Genomic DNA, 22,044 nt, shown 5'->3' on the forward strand with positions numbered 1-22,044 from the left:
AATAGGAAAAGAAGAACTTAAATTATCACTATTTGCAGATGATATGATTCTATACCTAGCAGACCCAAAAGGGTCTACAAAGAAGCTATTAGAGCTAATAAATGAATTCAGCAAAGTGGCAGGATATAAGATCAACACTCATAAATCAAAGGCGTTCCTGTATATGAGCGACAAATCCTCTGAAACGGAAATGAGGACAACTACTCCATTCACAATATCCCCCCAAAAAATAAAATACTTGGGAATCAACCTAACAAAAGAGGTGAAAGATTTATACAATGAAAATTACAGAACCCTAAAGAAAGACATAGAAGAAGACCTTAGAAGATGGAAAAACATACCCTGCTCATGGATAGGCAGAACTAACATCATCAAAATGGCGATATTACCAAAAGTTCTCTATAAGTTCAATGCAATGCCAATCAAAATCCCAACAGCATATCTTGTAGAAATAGATAAAAGAATCATGAAATTCATATGGAATAATAAAAGACCCAGAATAGCAAAAACAATACTAAGCAGGAAGTGTGAATCAGGCGGTATAGCGATACCAGACTTCAAACTATACTACAGAGCAATAGTAACAAAAACAGCATGGTACTGGTACCAAAACAGGCGGGTGGACCAATGGTACAGAATAGAGGACACAGCAACCAATCCACAAAACTACAACTATCTTATTTTTGATAAAGGGGCTAAAAGCATGCAATGGAGGAAGGATAGCATCTTCAACAAATGGTGCTGGGAAAACTGGAAATCCATCTGCACCAAAATGAATCTGAATCCCTATCTCTCGCCGTGCACAAAAGTTAACTCAAAATGGATCAAGGAGCTTGATATTAAATCTGAGACACGGCATCTGATAGAAGAAAAAGTTGGTTATGATCTACACGCTGTGGGATCGGGCTCCAAATTCCTCAATAGGACACCCATAGCGCTAGAGTTAACAAATAGAATCAACAAATGGGACTTACTCAAACTAAAAAGTTTTTTCTCAGCAAAAGAAACAATAAGAGAGATAAATAGGGAGCCTACATCCTGGGAACAAATCTTTACTCCACACACTTCAGATAGAGCCCTAATAACCAGAATATACAAAGAACTCAAAAAATTAGACAATAAGATAACAAATAACCCAATCAATAAATGGGCCAAGGACCTGAACAGACACTTCTCAGAGGAGGATATACAATCAATCAACAAGTACATGAAAAAATGCTCACCATCGCTAGCAGTCAGAGAAATGCAAATCAAAACTACCCTAAGATACCATCTCACTCCAGTAAGACTGGCAGCCTTTAGGAAGTCAAACAACAATAAGTGCTGGAGAGGATGCGGGGAAAAGGGCACTCTTGTTCATTGCTGGTGGGACTGCAAATTGGTGCAGCCAATTTGGAAAGCAGTATGGAGATTTCTCGGAAAGCTGGGAATGGAACCACCATTTGACCCAGCTATTCCCCTTCTCGGTCTATTCCCTAAAGCCCTAACAAGAGCATGCTACAGGGACACTGCTACATCGATGTTCATAGCAGCTCAATTCACGATAGCAAGACTGTGGAACCAGCCTAGATGCCCTTCAATAGATGAATGGATAAAAAAAATGTGGCATTTATACACTATGGAGTATTACTCTGCATTAAAAAATGACAAAATTATAGAATTTGGAGGGAAATGGATGGCATTAGAGCAGATTATGCTAAGTGAAGCTAGTCAATCTTTAAAAAACAAATACCAAATGACTCCTTTGATATAAGGGGTGTAAACAAGGACAGGGTAGGGACGAAGAGCTTGAGAAGAATATTTACAGTAAACAGGGATGAGAGGTGGGAGGGAAAGGGAGTGAGAAGGGAAATTGCATGGAAATGGAAGGCGATCCTCAGGGTTATACAAAATGTCATATAAGAGGTAAGGAGGGCTAAGTCAAGAGAATACAAATGGAAGACATGATTTACAGTAGAAGGGGTAGAGAGAGAAAAGGGGAGGGGAGGGGAGGGGAGGGGAGGGGAGGGGGGATAGTAGACAATAGGACAGACAGCAGAATACATCAGACACTAGAAAGGCAATATGTCAATCAATGGAAGGGTAACTGATGTGATACAGCAATTTGTATACGGGGTAAAAGCGGGAGTTCATAATCCACTTGAATCAAACCGTGTAATATGATGTATTAAGAACTATGTAATGTTATGAACGACCAATAAAAAAAAAAAAAAAAAAAAAAAAAAAAAAGGATGTCTTTCACCTATGAGACTGGTAAAGAGCTGGATAGGTGGCTCTAGGAAAACTGGTAAAGGTATGCATTGCTAATAGGAACGAAAACTGGTACAATCTCTAGTAAATTCATAATATCTGTCAAAAAAAACTGAGTATTCTCTTCAAATCAGCAATTCAAAATTTTAAGAAATTACCTAACATACAGGTGCAAAATGACAGGTGTACAAGGTCACTAGAGCAGATAGTGAACGTCTGAAAATGTGTACGTGTCTGTGTGTCAATCAGCAGGGAACAGTTTCAATTTTTATGGAGCAGATGTAAGACACAGTAATACACAGGAGTATAAAGAATGATCAAGGGATAAACAAAATGAAGTGGAATAATCCACAAACTATGAAGTTAAACAAAAAAAGCAAAGTCCAAAATGTATGGGACACATGGTGTTACTGGGTTTAAGGGAGGGAGAAGAGGATTTAGATATGCAGGTTGCTAGTATGTACTTAAAAATTTTCTAGGAAGGAAATAGAAGAACTAGTACTGGTGGTCACTTCAGGGGAGGCAAACCTTGTGCTTAAGAGGACAGCGGCTTAGTGGACACCTGGCAAACCTGGTGCTTAAGAGTATAGAGCTTTAGGGAACAGCTGGAAAACCTAGTGCTTAAGGGGATAGAGCTTTAGGGGACTTTGCGTTTTATGTTCTTTTGGTACTTTTATATTATGAATCACTTGAATGTATTACTGATTCAAGTAATTAGTTGTACTTTCATAAAGAAGAGGAAAAAAAATCTGGTAAATATCCAGACTTACAGAAAATAATTATCCAGAACAAATTCATGTGTAAAACAAATTCATTGTTTAAGTTAAATATTGTCATTGTTGATGTAATTACCCTAATACAGAAGGAGATTTTAAAAAATGGTGACATGTTTTAAAACCTCCTCGTGTTCATTCATGAAGCTATATATGATAGATTTATTACATAACCACAATTAATTATAACTAAATAACTTAAACCAAAGGTTAGCAAACTGCAGTCTGGGAGTCAAATCCAGCCCACCATAAGTTTTATGAATAAAACTTAGCAGGAGTGAGCTAACCAGCCCCTGACTCTGCCACGTTCCACACGGTGCCTTCATGCTACACAATCAAGTTGTGCTGATGTAGCAGACACCAGCAGACTAAAATATTTACTATCTGGCTCCTCTGTTTTAGCCTGGGGCAGCAGTTCATACTCAGAACTACACCTGAAACCTACATTTTTAACTAATTTAAAAATATTCTATGGGGCTGGGGATGTGGCTCAAGCGGTAGCGCGCTCGCCTGGCATGCGTGCGGCCCGGGTTCGATCCTCAGCACCACATACCAACAAAGATGTTGTGTCCGCCGAGAACTAAAAAATAAATATTAAAAAATTCTCTCTCTCTCTCTCTCTCTCTCCCCTCTCTCACTCTCTCTTAAAAAAAAATATTCTATGACAAAATATTTTATTATTACTAATGCAATACAGTTACCCATTTTTAGATGTTTCTTTGTTATAAGACCTAAATCTCAGTAACCCCTTTTCATTCTCTCTGGGCCATGATGTTAACATGAAATTTCATGCTAGTTTTTCTTTATCCATTAATTTTCCAGTAATAGTATTAGTATTCCTATTCAAAATCATAACTGAAAGTCTAGTAAATGTTGATAGAAAATAGCATGTGCGTGCCACACATGGGAAAGCAGGCATGCACTGGTGCTAACTGGCCTTGGAGGTGCCCTTCTGGGTCACACACACATGAAAAGCAGTGTGTTTGAGAAATTATCCCAAGTCACATTTCCTAAACAGACAGCGGAAATGACAATACTAATCCACATCAGTATTCGAGCCCCTTTGCCCTTACACACAGTACTTCAGGAAAGGTCGTACCTCCTTGAACAGCTTTGCAGGCACTGCCACTGCTTTCTCCTCCTCCAGATAGGATGCCCAGCACCAAGCTTTCTTGCCTTTAGGAGGCAAACCTGAAAGGCAAGTGAGACTGAATGATGGCATTTCCAAATCTAAGAAATCCACTGTGTATTTTGTGACCTCTCACTTCCAAGTGTACTATTCCCCTCTCTTCTCTTACTTCCATGGCTCGTATTTCTTTCCAAAGAAAATGAGAGCTGTGGTGAGTACCCATTGATATGAGGGCGGAACAAAGAAGCAGAAGAGCTTAGAATAAATGAAGGAGACCCGCAGGAAGCAGAGAGAGGTCAGTCCATGGAACCTATAGGAAGTGAAAACTTCTAAAAGCAGGATGCTCAAAAATTTTTTTCCTAAGAGATTATGAAGTAGAAGACTGAAAAAAGGCCAGTGCACGGAATGTTTAGGGAACATCCACTGATCTTAGAAAAGGAGAGGAAACAAATTGATGCAGTGAGAGTCAGTATTTTTCAATTCAGAAAAAAATATGTAATTGATAAAACAGGGAGGTAGTTTATATCTATTTTATTTTTGATTAATCTGATAAAAATATTAAAAATGAGGGAAGGAGTACAACAGCTTGATGGGTAGGAAAGTCAGGGGAAAAATATTCAGGGGATGCACTGAAACAGGCAAAAAAAAAAAAAAAAGAGAGAGAGAGAGAGAGAGAGCCCACAAGGAAAAAAAATCAGGACATTTAAGGGAAAAAAAAAATGATTAAAGGAAAAAAGTGCTAGAAGAACCAAGGGGTTGAAATTTCATCCAGAGCAGAAATTAAGCAGAAAGGAAAGAAAGGTTGAAGAAATAAAACATTTTGAGACAGAGTGCTGAATAACTCAGGCATTTCATTTACTCCCTTTAATCTCACTGATAAAAGCCATCTCTAAAAAGATGTAAAAATTACGTTGTTCTCTTGAAGCAGGTGAAAATATTTCTTTTTGAAAAATTAACAGGAGAATGAGCAAGGAACACTTCCAGGCACCAATGGAATGATTTGCAGGAACCGTGTAACTGCAGGTTGGGAGCTGGGCTGTGCAAAGAGGAGTGACCTAGAAGGAAGGACTGGCAGGGCAGATGCAGCAGGCCCCGGAACCAAGCTGCACAGAGGCCGCCATATAAACGAACCAAGTCCCATGCCAAACAGGGGAACGAGTGTGTGCAGCCGAATAATGAAGCAAGGGCTGCAGCCTGGATTCCTCCTGAGAATAAAATGCTGCCTGAAGAACTCAAACAGGAAAAAGGTTCCATGTCAGGAGTTGGTTACGCTGAGAGGGAGCATGAAATGAACAAGAACAGAGGTTTTGGAGCAGGAACCATCTACCCAATGGGGGCGGGGGGGGGGTGGTTGGGGGGTGATGTTCGCAAGCTTGCCATGAACCTACTTGAAAGTTACTAATTCCCATCTTTTTCTTTAAATCTACTTCCTCAAAGTCATTTTTAGTGAGAAAACTGAATCAAAGAACCACAACGATTCTTTAACTATGACAGTATACAGAATAATGGGGACTAGAACTTACTTAGACGAACTGTTTTCAATTTCACTCAGTTACAAGCAAAAGTATTCTCTCATCAGCTCACCCTGCTTTAAGACAGCCGAGTCCCCTCGTCTTTTCCTTCGGGCTCTCTGTGAACCCCTCAGGATCCTTCCATCTTGTTTGTTCTCCTACAGTAAAAAAGGAAAACTATGACTTTAAAAGTTCATGAAACTGGCACCAATGAAAAGCAAGAGACCTGTCAGCAAGCTTATTTTCTTGCTGTTCTTTTCAATTTCACTTCGTAAATTTGAAGGAAATGTAAGAATATCATTCACTTGAGTACTGTGTTGCTTTTGGCCTGAGGTCTCCAGAAAAAGAACAACGCTTCCAAGGATTACACTATGGAAGGGCATAAATGCTGCCCCCTCCTCCTGAAAACATAGTTTGCTCTCAGCTTCATGACCACTATGTTCTGGCTCTCCTCAGACCTCACTAGCCCCCCCTCTCAGGCTCCTCTGCAGATGTTTCTGCCAATCCAGCCCCTTCTCTCCTCCATCTGACCACTTTCCTTGGAATCTCAAGGTCGTTTCTATGCCAAACACTCCTAACCTTCATCTCCAGCTCCCTGCCCTGACTCCATGTGCCTGTGTCCAACTGCACACATGGGATTTTACTTGAGAGATTCATGAGTATCTTAAACTAATGATGGCCAAAGGACTCCTGGTTCTCTGTGCCACCCCTGCCTTCCTATTCTTAATCTAAGAAATTCTTAGAACTTCTGAGTCTTCCCTTTCCCTCCCACAGCCTGACAACCCTACCTCTACCAACAGTTCTAAATACACTGACTTCTATCTTATATAGCCCTCTGACCTATACTATTGCCAGCAACTTCTAACTGGTTCCCTTTATCATATCAAAGCATCTCCTTGCCTTCAACTTCCCATTACACCCAGGAAACAATGAAAACCCATGACTCTGGTTTACCATGAAGGCCCATCTTCCCTGACTACACAAAACCTCTTCAGCCTCACCTAACTCCATTTTGCCCCCATCCCTGATGCTTGACTATCTTGTCTTTTTGATATTCCCTTGATAGAACATGCCATGTATGTTCTCACCTTAGGCTTTCCCCCTAGAAGTCCAGCTGCCCCAAGGGCTGCTCGCTCCTTAACTGCTCAGCACTGGCTTCTCATTACTGAGACCACAGTGATCATCTGAAAACCCAACTTAGATGACTCAGCCAATCCTAATGCCCCATTTTAATTCTCAACATAACACTTAGGATGGATATTACTCCTGTTCATATACTTTATCTATTGTGTCCCCCTAACAAGAAGAAACTGTCTCTGCAAGGAGAGACCCTGGCCTCTTTACTCTTTCATTCATCCCCTATACTCCACACTTGCAGAATAGTGTCCAGCAAATAACTGTGGCTTGATGTTGATCTTAAGTGAAGCTTTATGACCTCTAAGTACTCTTTTCATATGGAACCACTCAGACATACTTTAGGGACAAGATATCTATGTTTTAATTAGCACAATTTGAATGATATTTTCCCCAAAGGTACTTGATATATATGTGCCATCTTCTATCTACTCATATAGTTTTTTGAGCACTACTTGCAATTTATCAAAATGGGTTTATCATTTTGCAAGGTTTTGTTGTTGCCTCTTAGCCCAGTAGTAAATTCCAGCACCTCCCACTTCCTCATCTGAAAGGAAGGTACTATTACTTATTATTCTCCTTTTGAGAGGAACACAGTAAGACACAAAGAGGCCAGGCAACTGTCAAACAGTAACAGTAATAGAACAACATTTGAACTCAAATAACTGGCTCAAGGGCAGTACTTGAGACCACTAGGCCACCCACTTGAGAAGCATCCCCGTGGTCCTTGGCAGTTACCTAAGAGATACTAACCATTTCATCATCTCTCTCATCTCCATCCTCCTTGGGGTCGGCCTTCAGAGATAATTTTGGTTTTTTCTTCCGACTACACTTAGGATCCTCTTCCTCGTTGTCTTCTCCTACATCCCTTTCTTCCTTCTGGTCTCTGTTGTGTTTATAACCCCAAAATAGTGACAGGAAACAATACCTATCAAACATCTACATGTTGATTATCAATTCAAAAATTATTTTCAAAAATCTATCTCCAAAGGAAATATATTTAATATTTAATCACCAGGAGAAGTTCATAGGCAGTAGAATATCACATTCAGAGAACAGTTAAAATCACTATTATGTAGGACACTCTATCAGGGTAGAAAGTATAAATTACCTTATTTGTCAATTTTAAAAGGGGACCAGCAATTTTAGTGAAATAGATGCTAACAAGTATACAATTATTTGTCTGCCATGTCTGACATCCAAAGAAGAACCAGTGACTTAGAGGTACTTATCTTCAGATCAATTTTAAAGCAAGGATCTAGCAATATTAAGAATGGGAAAATAACTGAAAAGGTGAAAAGCAACTTTGTATAGCATCAGTTGGCAACCAAAAAAAAAAGAAAATTCCAAGGCCATGAGGATTTAAATATGTGGGAAGCTCCACTACACTTAAACATCAAGTCATCTGTCTATATACACAATTACATGCAAGAAATATACCTTCTTGCTGACTAGCTCAACCCTGTCAGGGTCCCCAAAAGGGAAGGTCACACAGCACCTGTCTGCACCCTGAGATCATCCTAACATGACTCACTGTGCTACCCTCCATGGACACGTTCACTCAGGTGACTCACTGCCAGCCAGTCAGTGGGAAGCTTTGTTTCACTTGTGGAGTTTTAACTGAATTACCTAAGAACTCCCGAAACAGAACTGTGTTTCCATACATACTATTATCATTAAGATGTGAGTGTATCCCAGAAAAAACTAAATACTCTTAGCTGGGGGATAATCAAGTTAATGTAAATGTAAGGCTGAAGGCAGAAGCACCGTTGTACTACAGGGAGAACACTGGCAGTACAATTCAAATCAGGTGTGACAAGAGTCACTAGACCTAAGAAGGACCCCGGTTATGTGTCCCCAAGGGGGAAAGTCTCTGAAAAAGAAGGCAAAAATGGGTGACACACAGCAGAGTGCGCAAAACCTCTGTATTTAAAGGCACCATGATGTTGGACTCCGAAACCCACTTTATAGATGGAACAGGGCAACAACCTACTTGTCTTTGACATGCCGAGCACAATTCTGGCTGCAATAGTTTCCTCCAGAAAGACACTCATCTACATTGCCATACTGACAACAGTTCTCACAGAATTGAAGCCCTTCTACTTTCAGTGGATCCTTCAGCCTGAAAGGCACCCCAGTCTTCTCTGAAAAGACTAGAAGATGAACAGAAGAAGAAAAGAATTAAAACCATGGCAGAAGACATTCCAAAATATACGTATAATTTTCCTTCTAATAATTTTGTTAGGAACACAATGAAGAATCCTGTTTGCTGAATGAATGGAATATTGAACTACAGAATTTGGGAGGGAGAGGGAAATGGTCTTGGCAGGAAATCACTCGAATTATTTCTATAATAAAATAATCTGCCAAAAAATAAACAGATGCTTGTACAAGGCTTTTTCTACGGAGTTCAAAGCAAAATGGAGAAAACTTCGTTAATCACTCAATTCCAAAGATACAATGGTCAGTCTCTAGAATTCTAATCTACAGGTGCATCTCTGATAAAATCAAAAGGGTCATTTATTGTCATTTCATGTTTCTAGCCTTTTGATGAGTAATTTTGTTTTACTTAATTAGCATCTATTTTACTTTTAATGTAGTAGATTTTCTGAATCATAATTACACAAATCATTGGGTAACTCACATTTCATTTTGCCTAAATCATTAAACTAATCATTCATTCAGCAAACATTTATAAGGCAACAATTTATGCTACACACTGGTAACGACAGTTATAGACCTTGCCCAAGACAGCTCACAGTCTAGAGGAGGAGACAGGCAAGAAAACCAATATTTACAATAAAATGTGATGCATGCAATAATAGAAGCATGAACAAGTTCCAGAAGTAGTGCAAAGGAAGAAGTGATTCATTCGGCGTGGGGTGAGGTCAGGGAAGGATTTTCTGATACAAAGCCTCAATAGGGTTTTGATGGCTGAAGAGAAATGTGCCAAATGGACAAAGAGAGAAATGGCATTTGAGCCAGAAAAAACAGCATGAATAAAGGCAAGGAAGCATGAAACCACAAGCTGAGTTGGGAAAATCCCACATAATTCTGTGCTGCTGGCACTGGCAGGACACAACACACACAGAGAAGGGGACAGAAAGGAAGGAGACAGCAAGCAGGTGGGTGCAGGTCACCCAAATCTTGGTATGTTTTGCTAAAGAGGCAAAGAGAAATCAGCAAGTGTCAGATAAGCAATCTACATAATTCTTCTGACTTCAGGGTGCAGGGTAAGTTGGAAGGGTGTGAGATTAGAAGCAAAGTAATTACTTAAAAGACTTCTGCAATAGTTCAGGTAAGAGTTGATAAGGGCCTAAATTAAGGCAGTAGCAGTGATAATAGAAAAGGCCAGATCTGAGACATATTTAGGAAATAAAAACCAAGAGCATTAAGTAAGAGGATATGGGGATGGGAAGAACAAGTTCAGGATGACTCCTGTATTTCTGGCCTGTCCACTGGGCGGATGGTGCTAGGTCAACTGAAACATGGGTTACGGAAGAAAGAATAGGTTTGGGGGAAAGGGAGAAAGAAATAGAAAATGAATTGCATTTCAGACATGTGTAGTTTGAGGTACCTGTGGGACATCCAGGTGGAGATGTCCAGTAGGCAGGTGGAAATACGGGCCTGGAGCTCGGGGGAGAGGTCGGGGCTGGAGATAATAGATTTAGGAGTCATCAGCATATAGGTGTTAGTTACAACCATCGGAATAGATGAGAAAAAAAGTGGCAGGCTTTGGCTCAATCACCTGTGTAGGCGATTACAACTTGGATTTACTTGATAATTTCAAACTAACTTTGTGCTATTACAGATCTGGCATTAGGAAAGAAGACAGTTTATAGTTATTTTAAATATTTTAAAAGCTGGCTCCTATCATTTTTCATTACAGAAATTTACCTAAGAACATGAGACACAAAAATCACCCAGGACTTTCAAATTTCCAGCCTGTTTTAAAACCTTAGATATTCTCATTTCGAAACTCTCAATGGGAATAAATAAAAAGCAGACGACTCCTTCTTACCTTCTTGAGCAGTTGGTACCATCCAAGTGGTGGTAGCAGTTGCTTTTTTAACATTTTCCATTTCACTTTCATCTGTAATAACTTCCAAGGCTCCAAACTCATTTACCCGAAACTAGGGATGACACAGCAGAAAGAGGCAAGATTTACAAAAATGTTCAGGACAATAATTATTACATGACTCATATATAGTCTTTATACAAATTAGCTATGTGTGAAAAATTAATTGAAACAAATGCATCTTGGACAAGGCTTTCACCAACATTAAGACCTTTGCATTTTGCAAATTTCAAATTGGGGGAAGGAAAACAGAACACAGGTGCGACTGAAGCTATGCAGTCCCATAGATTTTTCCAGTTGTATTTTACTTGTATTGATGTCTCCCTCCCCAGAGCTGTGCTTCCTCTTTCTTTACTGCCTTTTAATATTCTCCATTATTAGGCTGGAGATATAGCTAAGTTGGTACAGTGCTTCCCTTGCATGCACAAGGCCCTGGGTTCAATCCCTAGCACCACCAAATATATATATATAATCTTCATCCCCCACTATTAAGTCATGTATAGTGTGGTGCACACCTGTAGTCCCAGCATCTCAGCGAGGCTAAGGCAGAAAGGTTTCAAGTGTGAGTACAGCCTGGGCAACTTATCAAGACCCCGTCTCAAAAAGTAAATACTGTTCAGTAGCAAAGCATTGGAGATTTAATCCGCAATACAAAAAGGAAATATAATAACAAAAAGAATAAGCCAGGCCTAGTGGTGCACACCTGTAATCCCAGCAGCTTGGGATGCTAAGGCAGGAGAATCGCAAGTTCAAAGCTAGGCTCAGCAACTTAGCAAGGCCCTAAGCAACTTAGTGAGACCCTGTTTCTAAATAAAATATAAAAAGAGCTGGAGATGTAGTTCTTGGGTTAAGCACCCCTATGTTCCATCTCCAATACCAAATAAAATAAAATTCTCCATTATCTTCATCTCTAGTTTACAGAACAATTTTATCATTAAAAAGTAAAGGTATTTTGATTACATGGACATTCACATTCCTAATATTGAAAACTTCCTCTCACCTTATGGCAAGCTTCAAACAAAGTAGTTTCTGCAATAACCTGAGTTTACTGTTTGTGTGTTGGATGCCTGACAGTTACCTCTGTGCATGGCCCTGAATTCACACATTCTAGATACAAGTTCTCAGAGAACATGTGTGTAGAACATTTAGCATGATATAGCAGTCTGGAAAATGGCAAAATTTAATGAGGTGGAAAAGAACTAAAAATAAGTTAAACTAAAAAAAGAAACAGAATTATTCTTACTGATCAACTCTGGAAACAGAATATTTCATAATAAGGCTGACAGTACCATCTACTGGGCAAGAGTAGAAAAAACAAGCTGCCATGATAATTATTAATTAATGATATTAAAGAATGTGACAAAATCAATTCTGAATTATGATTTTTTTAAAAAATAAGGGAAAACTTGCTAATTAGGTTGAGGTAAGATGTTTTACTTTACATGTTAATTTATATCCACTTTTAAGTATTACATGTTATTTCATATATGCTTACTTGATAAATGCAAAAAATAGCATCAAACATTTTCATAAACAGAAAGGCTGCTGTGGCTGAAGTTGTAGATTTCTTGCTCACCTGGAAACCACTTTGCATTTCAAACACTAAGAAACAGAACACTACTGAATGGAATCTCCAAGTAAAAATGCACAACTATTATATTTAGAAGGATATGGCTCAAAAACTTTTGAAGAAAAAAGGTAATATCCCCACAACACAACATTCAACCTGTCATCTTTTCCTTCTAATATTAATTGCCAGTAACTGATTCACAGTCTAAATACAAAATAAAGATACAATGTCACTAGGGACAGTAAGCTTCTCTAAGTCAGAGATCTGTGGATAGACTTCAAGGGTTGATGCATGAGATGCTTTCAAAATTATGGTTATGTGCACATGTATATTCTGGGAGGGGGGTGGAGTCCATAGGTTTCATCATATCCTCTAAGGCATCCTGTAACCCTGAGAAAGTAAAGTACATCTGCCCTTATCAAAGTTACTTATCTCAAAAATCAAAATCCTCAAAGCATTTTCAAAGCAACCTTATCATATGCAAAAGGACACAGAGATCAACTTTTTCTGTGTCTTCTCAAATTCACATTCACTATGTCTTCTACCACCCACTACTGTAGAAAAATATGAGCACACGGTTTTAGGCCTTGCTAACATTACCAAAGTCCCAATGAAAGGATTCCAGGAAGACTGATTTGCTAACTTGTTTTTTCCCCCAAGTAAACAGTTTCTGAGGCTGGTAATGCTTTTATGGCTTTGGAATGATGAGAAACTTCATATCTCTCTCTCTTTCTCTCTCTCTCTCTCTCTCTCTCTCTCTCTCTCTCTCTCTCTCTCTAAATGATCAGTTCTTTTAATCTAGAGATCTCAGAGCAGTACAAAAATTTGCCAAGTGGCTCCCTTCTACAATTAAGAATTTAAAAATTTTAAATTTTACAAAAGGGATTATCAAGCAAAACAAACACACCAGCTGACATGGTAACGTCTTCTGCATGTTGATGTAGCCAGGTCAATCAGAAAACAATTATGTCTGAAATTTATAAGGGATGGCAAAAGTGTGGTTTGTTTGGCTTGGCTTGAACCACCTTTAATTGATTCAAAATTCTCTTCTTTATTTTTGCTTTAGGAACAAAGGCTCTTTTTCTATTTTTGTTTGTCTTCAATAATAGATCATTAGAAGACACTACTGAGGTTATTCTTATCATTTTATTACTTTCAATGCTGACATTTTAATTCTAATTACCAATGTGTTTTAAAGGCAAAGATGTCTGATAACTAAACAGCTCTAAACATTCATCCAGGAGGGCAAAACTGAGCATTAAGAGAGCACTGAGCTTTGCAGCCACATGGTCTTGCTCTCAGCTAAATGGCAATTATTCTTACTAGATAAGATGCTATCTCTCTCAGGAGAGTATCTGCATTTTACTGAGGGACTTTCAAAGACTAAATCCTTATGACCCAGAGGAATAATTCTCTGTGGATAAATTTCAGACATCATTAGAAGTTCAGGTAGAAAAACTGCTTTGGCACTGGGAACCCTGCCAGGCTCTTTTCCACCACCACTTAGTCACCTGCCTTTTCTGATGGCTGGCCCTAAGACATTAATCTACAAATGCTTCTCTGCATTTAAAAAAGAACAAATTAGGCAGTGGTAAAGTTTCCAAAGCTTGCTTAGGCAAAAAGTGCCTTGTTAATGACCACAATATTTTCCAGACCCCTGGTGGAGTCCTGCTGTTCTCCTGTACCACTCTCTGGATTTTGAAGTTCCTGCCCCTTCTAGATACCCTTCTCTCTTGCCCTCCTCCCATTGCTGCCCCTAGAAGTCTTCACTGAATCTCTATTTTCAGCACCCAAAGACCAAAAGAACTCTGCTTTTCAAAGCCTTCCTAATTTCTTCAGCTGAAATCAGTTTTTACCTCCTCTATCCCTGTAAATTTTTCTTGTATCTCTGTTGATATGAAAATATTCTCAGTCTTCAAGCAGCAGTATAGTATAAGATTAAGATAATCAACTTTAATACTAGAGAAGCCTGTTCTCAAGATCCAGCTCTGCCAGTAAGTGACGTGAGCCAATGCAATAACCACTCTGCACCTCCTTGTCTGTAAACTGACCTGCAAGATAGACACTACCCGCAAAGGAGTACATAAAAGGATGAAACAAGAAGATGCAGGTAAAGTGTTCATCAGAGAGGAAGTTCCCTTATTCCTCCCACATCTGTCCTCAAGGACAAAGTTTGCTCTGCTTTATCTAAGGGTTAGTTGGCCTAGGGAGGGGAAGGGGGAATTCCAGCCCAGGGAACAGTAAAAGGGGTCCAGAGTATGAAATCTCAGTAGTTTGGTATGGATAGAAAACAGAGGTGCTGAGAAATAAAATGGAATGAGCCCAAAGGGAGGCCAGATCACAAAAGAAAACAAAATCATATCCTACAGAAAATTTCAGGGGACTTGAACTTTGCTGTGAAAGATACCAACAAGTGCAGAAGAAAGACATAACTAGAGTGGCCGTGATCATGAGGCTTTCCCAGAGGAAAAGCCTTTCAAAATGGCCAAAGCTGAAGCACATAAAAACCTGCTCCCATGATAGAAAACTGAGTGAAGTGTGGCGGGCCTTCTGAAGCTACCATACTGTTAGGAGAACCCCATGCCCCCCTACTCGTGAAAAAGCAGAAGTATGGCTAGTATCCAACAAGCAAAGCATGATGTGAGAGGGCAGATTTTACTACTGATTCAAAGTTCTCGTATTTTAACTTTCTGCAAAATCATTTCCTCAATCAGATCTCTTAAGCAACTCAGATTTTAATACAACAAGCACATGAATTAGACATCCAATATAATATAATCAACAGGCTAGTCTCTGAATTTTAGATACAATGGGTAATAAAGCCATAAAGTCAAAAATAATTTTCAAATTATTTTCTGAAGTGAAAGTGTCAAACTGTCTGCAGCACATAACGGGAACTGGACGGACACCTGGCAATGACCCAGTAATTAGAGGAATCTCAAAGTGATATCAAATAACCCAGATTATAACACCCATTAAGTGGTTTAACTACCTGATTGCCTTAAGAGGTATAAGCTGATTTCTAAAGATCATTGCTTAGAAAACCTTAAAGCAATCCAAATTTCCTACAGGTAGAAACTTCAATCTCCTGTCAAAAGCTAACTGAACACAGTGAAGGATATATATGAACTCTCTGTTCACATTTATGCAAATTTTCTGTAATTCTATAATTATTCCAAAATTTAAACTTCTTCCTAATTGATAAAATACAGATTTTTGTTTTATAACTGTATAATAATACTATATTTTGATGTTAGCTGAGAATATTCAGAATTGGAAATAGAAATTTAATTTTTCTGTGTCTTCCTTCCCCAGTATTTCTTCTTCCTCCTTGATTTCCAAGTGTGTTATACAATGCATGGATAGAAAATACAGTCATTTTTCATTACAGAGTTAAAAACCTAAGCCCAATAAAAGTACATGCCATTGCATTATTGGACTGTAGAATAGAAAGATTCCACACTCACATTTACTCCATGCCCATTGTTTCACGTGTTTCTTACCTATTATTCTGTGTTTTTAAAAGGTATATTTTTTGCAGGGGAGTGATATTGGCTAAATTATATTGTTATAGTGTGTGCATGTACAAATATATAACAACAAATCCCATTATTATGTACAACAATAATGCACCAATAAAAAATGGGGGGAAAACAGCTAACTGAACAATAATTGCAAATTTCTCCATTCACTTGATGTTAAAAAAATAAAAAAAGCCATTAAGGAATAAAAATACAAGAAAAATTAAGGGAGTGCAGCAATAAAAAAGATACTGTAAAGCCATAAAAAAAATGGTTAAGTGTTTATATACATTAGTTTTTTTCAATCCTCATAACCATTTTAATGGTTGTAAACCTTATTATAGATTCTAAAAGCCCAATTTGACAGATACAGCTTCCAAAGCTTGGGAATTTTAAATAATCTGACAAAGTTCAGGTGGCTCATATATGTTTGGCTTTATTAGAACTTGAGAAATATTTTTTCTTACTCAAAAATTTTCAGTACTCTCTATCATATCATGTCCAGATGGACACTTGGAAAGTGCCAGAGCAGATAAAATCCTTAATATTTGTTTAATTCCTTATTTTATAGAGGAAAATTGATCTGAAGAGTTTAATTAACTTGTTGAAGGTCACACAGAAGTAAAATTAACACCCCAAATTTTTTTGTAAATTTTTAATTGCCACAAAATATTTCTGCATATTTATAGTACAGTATAATAATTCCATATATATGTATACATATATGTATGTGTATATACATATATGTATCACACACACACACACACACACACACTCAATGTGTAATGATCACATCAGGGTAATTAATATTTCCATCTTCTCCAAACATTAATCATTTCTGTGTGTTGGAAATCTTTGGATTCTTCTTTTGAGTTACCTTAAAATTTATCTTATTCAGTTTTAGTCTAGTTATCAACTATTATGCTATAGAGAGCTAGAATAAATATTCCTATCCAACTGTATTTTTGGTATTCATTTAAAATAATCAATTTCTCCAGATTTCACTAAACTCATTGCAATATTTCTGTGACAGTAAACTTGAGATGTTGGAACACTGCACTTAATTAAACCTAACCAAACTAAAATCTCAAGTATTTTTCCAACGACAGCCAGATTGTTCAAATCACCCCACTGAGGATGAGTGAGGGCAGGCTTGGCTAAGATACTTGTCAAACAGCCACGAAAAGGGATTAGATTCCAAGAAGCCTCTATCAGGGGGAAATTTTTCTATTCAAGATAGTTCAGAACACTAAGCCTTAAAGAGGCCAGTCAGATGACAGTCTATTAGGGAGATCGGAAGTTCAAACACCCAAATGACCAAACACAGACAGAAAGTCTAAAAGGCCACTGACAGGTTCAAGGTCTCAGTGATAGGATCAGAGCAAAAGTAAATCAGATATGAGAGGTGGGGGCAGTTGGCTCCCCAGATGGATGCTTGCACAACCATGTTTCACAGTGCAGCACAGATGGGCCTAGAGTAGAACAGGGTCCTGGGGAAAGGGGCAGGGCAAGCACGTACAACAGAAGCAGAATGAAACTCCTGAAGAGGGTTCTCATCTAAAAAAAAAAAAAAGGACTATGACTTACAGCGAAGTCCTGTTTTGAACAAGTGATTATACAAAAAACAATTATTTACATTATAAGTAATTTAAGAAAATGAAAGTCTGTTTATTCAGTATTTTAACATTATTTTACCCAGTTTTTAAACAAAAAGTCTAAGACAAAGAAAATATAGTTATTCCAAGTAGCAAAGCCCATTACTACAAAATCCAAGAAGCTAAGATTTCTATGAAAATCAAAGTTCTGCACTTAATCTCTTCATCTCTGCCATTTCTGTATTTACTGGCCCTCATGATGGAGTCAAAACTGAGACGATCCTCCTGGAAGCTATAAATTAATTTCCATAATATAAGAACATGCTACAGACTATTCTTATATTCTTAGTCTTCTAACTCAAGTAACAAAAGCTTCTGCCAATCCATCAGCATTCCAACGTGTCTTGTAAATTTACTGTTGATGTGTGAGCATGACATAAAACCTGAGCACTGTGCTTAATGCTTTTCTTATTTCACATATGTATTCACTTAAAAATAAACACACATACAGATGTGCACACACACACACACACACACACAATCATAATAATAAGGAGAGCCTACCTTTAAGTCACTTCCTGGTAAGGTGCCCACTCCATCTTTCCAGTCCATAACACTGAATACATCAAACTCTTGACCACTTGTGCTAGAAGCAGACTCAGTCATGATTTATTTTTTAACCTAGAAGGGGAGGGGAAAAAGAAGAAATATCACTAAATATTCCACATGCAAATCATTTTTAATTTAGTAATCACTACTTCAATTTCCAGTACACAATTATCTTGATTACACTATCCCATAGTCATAGATCTAATAATAATTGTTAACTGAGCTTGGGGTAAAGCTTAGTGGTAAGAACACTTTTCCTATCACACATAAGACCCGGGGTTTGATCCTCAGCATCTCCCCACTCCAATCCCTATAAAATTATAGGAAAATAATTTTATAAGTGCTATGGTAAAATTGTGCTATTATTAAAAAAAATAAATTCATTCATTCATAGCATATTCATTTAAAACAAACAAAAAAAATCATCCTCTTTGGGTACGGATATTATACAGCAAGAATTTCTTGCCCTCTAAGGATGTTTTCTTTTCTAAGACACTGAAAAGAGAGTAGGTGTGGATAAAGAATAAAATGTATACAGTAGTCTGCCTTTATCCTAGGGATACATTCTAAGATGTCCAGTGGATGCCTAAAAACACAGTACCAAGCCCTACATGTACATTTTTCCCCATACACACATATTTATGACAAAGTTTAATTTACAAATTAGGCACAGTAGGAGATTAACAAAATTTACTGTAAGTCTTAGCAATTGTAGCATATGACCTTTTTTCTTTCCTCATTGAGAATTTTCACCTTTTCACTTACAGGAAACAATTTATGATTTCTCTTTGGCATATTCAAACTGTCAGCATCACTACTCTTACACTTTGGAGCTGTAATTAAGTAAAATGAAGGTTACTGGAACACAAGCACGATGATACCACAGCAGTCAATCTGACAACTGAGGCAGCAACTAAGTCACTAGCAGGTGGGAAGTGTATACAGCATGTCCACACTGGACAAGAGATGATTGATGTCCTGAGAAGAACAGGGCAAGATTTTGTCAATTACTCCGCACACCATTTAAAACTTTTGAATTTCTTATTTCTTGAATTTTCCATCTAATACTTTCATATAGCCGCTGACCTCCAATAACTGAGACACCCAAGTAATTGAAACCCCAGAAAGCAAAACTGCGGATATAAGGAGACTACTGGATAAAATATTGATAAAAAATAAAGAGGCCAATTTGACAGTTAAAAAGAACAGGGAAAATTTAGTCCATTATTGACTGTCATCTACACTACATTTATCAATTAAGTGTCTGATCTACTAATGTAACAAATACACAATGTGATTGAGTCAGAAAGTGAATAGATTTATTCAATTCCATTGAAATAGCTGCAACTATGTTGCTTTAAGAAACAGGAAAACAGTCTTAAGACGTACAGCAAACATCAATAGTAAGGCTCAGTTAAGATAACCAATTTGGCCAGGGGCCGTGGTGCCCATCTGTAATCCCAGAGGCTTGGAAGGCTAAGGCAAGAGGATCCCGAGTTCAAAGCCAGCATTAGTAACTTAGCAAGGCCCCAGCAACTCAGCAGACCCTGTCTCTAAATAATATAAAAGAGGTCTGGGGATGCGGATCGATAGTTAAGCACCTCTGAGTTCAATTCCTATTATCAAAAGAAAAATAATAAGAACCAATTTGGCCAGGCGTGGTGGCAAGCACCTGTAAACCCCAGCTAACCCAAAGGCTGAAGAAAGTTCAAGGTCAAACTGGGCAACTTAGCAAGACCCTGTCTCAAAAATAAGAAAGGGCTGAGGATGCAGCTCAGTGGTAGAGCACTTGCCTAATCCACTTCAGGCCCTATGTGGAATAAAAAAAGGCCAATTTGACTAGCTAAACTAATAATGCTTTTATTTTCATTTTTTAATTACAAAACTTTCCATAATCACATCATTGGTGGTAATACTGATATTTTCTGAAACTCTAATTTGTTTAATATGAGATAAAACAAGTCAGTCATTATGTGCATATCATAGACAACTGACAAAAGGATCAATGGATCCTAAATTTGAATTACAAGTATCAATATAAATTCATGATGTATTATGCCTATTTTCCAGCTATCCAATCACTAATCAATGATAATGAGCAGCTTGGTTCTCTGATTTGGGAGAAATTGTATTTAGTTACCACAATCTTCCCAGAAAAGGAACTGATTTCTGCTCAATGGCAGAAAATGTCCCAGATGAGCCTGGGACATCTTGTCAAATAAGAAAGCAAAGAAACTATCAAAGACAAGGGACATCACAACCAAAGAACTTAGGGGCTAATTTGAAGAGGCTCCTACTAGACAAAATAAGGCAAAGTAGTACACTTACTAGTTGCAATTAATTAAAATACATCAAATAAATTTAAATGCATGAAGCCAGGCACAGTGGCACAGGCCTGTGATCCCAGCAGCTTGGGAGGCTGAGCCAGGAGGATCATGAGTTCAAAACCAGCCTCAGCAACTCAGTGAGGTCATAAAGCAACTCAGTGAGACCCTGTCTCTAAACAAAACATAAAAAAAGGGCTGTGGATGAGACTCGGTTGTTAAGCACCACTGAGTTCAATCCCTGTATGAAAAAAATATATATAAATTCATATTAATATTCAAAACAAACAAAAAAGAATATTTCACTGATCACCTTTTTTAGTTTAGGAGGAAACCAGCTCACTATTTGGAAAAAGAAATAAGCACTGGTGAATTGTTTGAGATGGAAATTAAAGCTGCTTTTTGCATGGAATTCCATTTTTATTTAACAAACTGTGTTTATTCAGGTTTGGATACTAGGCAAATATTTTGTCAAAAATAAATGAAGTGAGGCTATCACATCAAAAAAAAAAAAAAAAAGAAATACTAATTTGAGTATTCCAGGGGAAAAAAGAATTTTTGAATACTTATATCACCATGAATTTGACAGCTTCCCAAAAGACTTCACAAAGGAGATAGATGGGTGGTGATAACAATAAATGTGGTACTTAAAATACTTCATAACAAAATTCGTTAACACTTGAATGATATATACAATTCAGTGAAGAAATATTTTCCTCATGACCAATGCATGATGTTACAAAACTACGCATGGATAAGGGATTCATGCAAAATGCCAGACAGACCAAATGGATTTCAATGCCTCAAAATATGAAAAACTCAACTGATAAGATTTCAAATTACATTCGACTAACCTTCAAGAAACCATCACCTGTCAAGTTTTAGTGTGGTATCAAAGAAGAATGTACACTTATTATTGAAAAGACTAGTAAAATATTTCTCTTTTCCAACCCTCTATATGAAGCCAGATTTTCTTCATATACTTCAACCAAAACAACAGATTTCAATAGACAGTGCAGAGGCAGATATAAGACTACAACAATCTTCTATTAAGTTAGATATTAAAAAAGATCTGCAAAAATGTGAAGCATGCCACTGCTCTGGTTTTTTTTTTAAATTTTTATCTTTCATAAAAATATACACTTATGTATAGTCTTATGTACTGGGTTTATTGTTGTTATTTTTAAATAAACATTCCAAAACAACCTATTTCTAACAGTAAATATTAGTATGTTATATAGACATGTAGATCTATCTGTCTATATCTATATATCATCCAAACAATCCCTCTTTTTTAACCATTTTTAAGTGTAAAGGCAATGTGAGACCAAAAAGTCTCAAAGTCACTATTTTACAGAATAAAAACTTATTTTTTTCCCACAAAGATGAAATTGCAAGGAAAAAACTTGAGGAGGAAAATTGAAACAGAGAAAAAGATACTTAAGATATATATCAACCAATCCCAATATTACAATTCATAGATGTGGTCTGGACCCTGATTTAAACTATTTTTTTTAAATATTATTATATAGGGCTAGGAATATAGCTCA

The 22,044-nt window shown here is 37.5% G+C and overlaps 1 protein-coding gene across 1 annotated transcript in view; it reads right to left on the minus strand.

Annotated features, from left to right (window-relative positions):
* Positions 1–22,044, minus strand: part of L3mbtl3 (L3MBTL histone methyl-lysine binding protein 3) — a 114,154-nt gene that overhangs the window by 74,590 nt on the left and 17,520 nt on the right. The window contains exons 3-9 of the mRNA XM_026380900.2: positions 18,126–18,242; positions 10,819–10,930; positions 10,375–10,449; positions 8,791–8,950; positions 7,551–7,683; positions 5,737–5,821; positions 4,123–4,214 (exon numbers count right to left, since the gene is read on the minus strand). Of these exons, the coding sequence (XP_026236685.1) occupies positions 4,123–4,214; positions 5,737–5,821; positions 7,551–7,683; positions 8,791–8,950; positions 10,375–10,449; positions 10,819–10,930; positions 18,126–18,227 (759 nt within the window). The 5' untranslated portion in view covers positions 18,228–18,242. The remainder of the gene's footprint in view (positions 1–4,122; positions 4,215–5,736; positions 5,822–7,550; positions 7,684–8,790; positions 8,951–10,374; positions 10,450–10,818; positions 10,931–18,125; positions 18,243–22,044) is intronic.

The sequence above is a fragment of the Urocitellus parryii genome, chromosome 8 (genome assembly GCF_045843805.1).
Source record: "Urocitellus parryii isolate mUroPar1 chromosome 8, mUroPar1.hap1, whole genome shotgun sequence".
NCBI lineage: Eukaryota > Metazoa > Chordata > Mammalia > Rodentia > Sciuridae > Urocitellus > Urocitellus parryii.